Source organism: Monoraphidium neglectum, assembly GCF_000611645.1.
Source record: "Monoraphidium neglectum strain SAG 48.87 unplaced genomic scaffold scaffold03984, whole genome shotgun sequence".
Taxonomy (NCBI): Eukaryota; Viridiplantae; Chlorophyta; class Chlorophyceae; order Sphaeropleales; family Selenastraceae; genus Monoraphidium; species Monoraphidium neglectum.
Window position 1 is genome coordinate 4689 of NW_014009645.1, and position 821 is coordinate 5509.

The following is an 821-nucleotide window of genomic DNA, read 5'->3' on the forward strand; positions in this document are numbered from 1 at the left end:
CCCCTGTCCCCCCAGATCTACGTGTTCTGCTGCGCCCACGCGGACCAGATCAAGAAGTACCTGGCAGACTCGAAATGGCTCAAGCAGCGCTCACCCCGCATCATCACGGTGGGCCGGGGGCGGCGCTTACACCTGCTGGTCCTGGAGAATTGTTTGCCACACGCATGGCCGCACGGGCGCATGGCCACATGTGTTTGTGTATGTGTGCGCGCATGTGCAGACACACACACACACACACACACGAATTTACGCACAGACAATGTAGACTCTCTCACTTATAACACACACACACACACACACATGCATGTACGTCGCACGCACACACTCTTATTGCGCACACTCTCTCACATTCACCACGCCACCATCACCCCCCCTCCCCACCCCAAAAGGTCGTCTCCCGCAACTGCCTGTCAGTGGGTGAGGCCCTGCGCGCCCTGGACCAGAAGGACCTCATCAAGGGGGACTTCATCCTAGTCAGCGGGGACACCGTGGCCAACGTAGACCTGGCGCCGGCGCTGGCGGCCCACAGGGCGCGGCGGGAGAAGGACAAGAACGCCATCATGACCATGGTGCGGTGGGGGGCTGTGGGTGTGTTTGTGTGAGGGCTCGCGTACGTGCATGTGAATGTGTCTGTGTGTGTGTTTGTGCGTGCGCAAGTGCATGTGCATGAGTGTGTGTGTGTGATCGAGGAGGGAGGGGAGACATGAGGGCAGCTGTTCTTCCCGGGGGGAGACGTGCGAGCACGGGAGTGTGTCACGTGCGAGCCCTTGACCCCTTGCCCTGCACCCAGGGCTGTGGGCGGGGGCCTCCCCTTCTCACAG

The 821-nt window shown here is 61.1% G+C and overlaps 1 protein-coding gene across 1 annotated transcript in view; it reads left to right on the forward strand.

The window, feature by feature from the left end:
* MNEG_13689 (putative translation initiation factor eIF-2B subunit epsilon) overlaps positions 1-602 on the forward strand; it is a gene marked incomplete at both ends in the record, with an annotated part of 2009 nt that extends 1407 nt beyond the window's left edge. Inside the window, 2 exons of the mRNA XM_014037840.1 lie at positions 16-108; positions 390-602. Coding sequence (XP_013893294.1) covers positions 16-108; positions 390-602 — 306 coding nt within the window. The remainder of the gene's footprint in view (positions 1-15; positions 109-389) is intronic.
* Between the last annotated feature and the right edge of the window lie 219 nt (positions 603-821).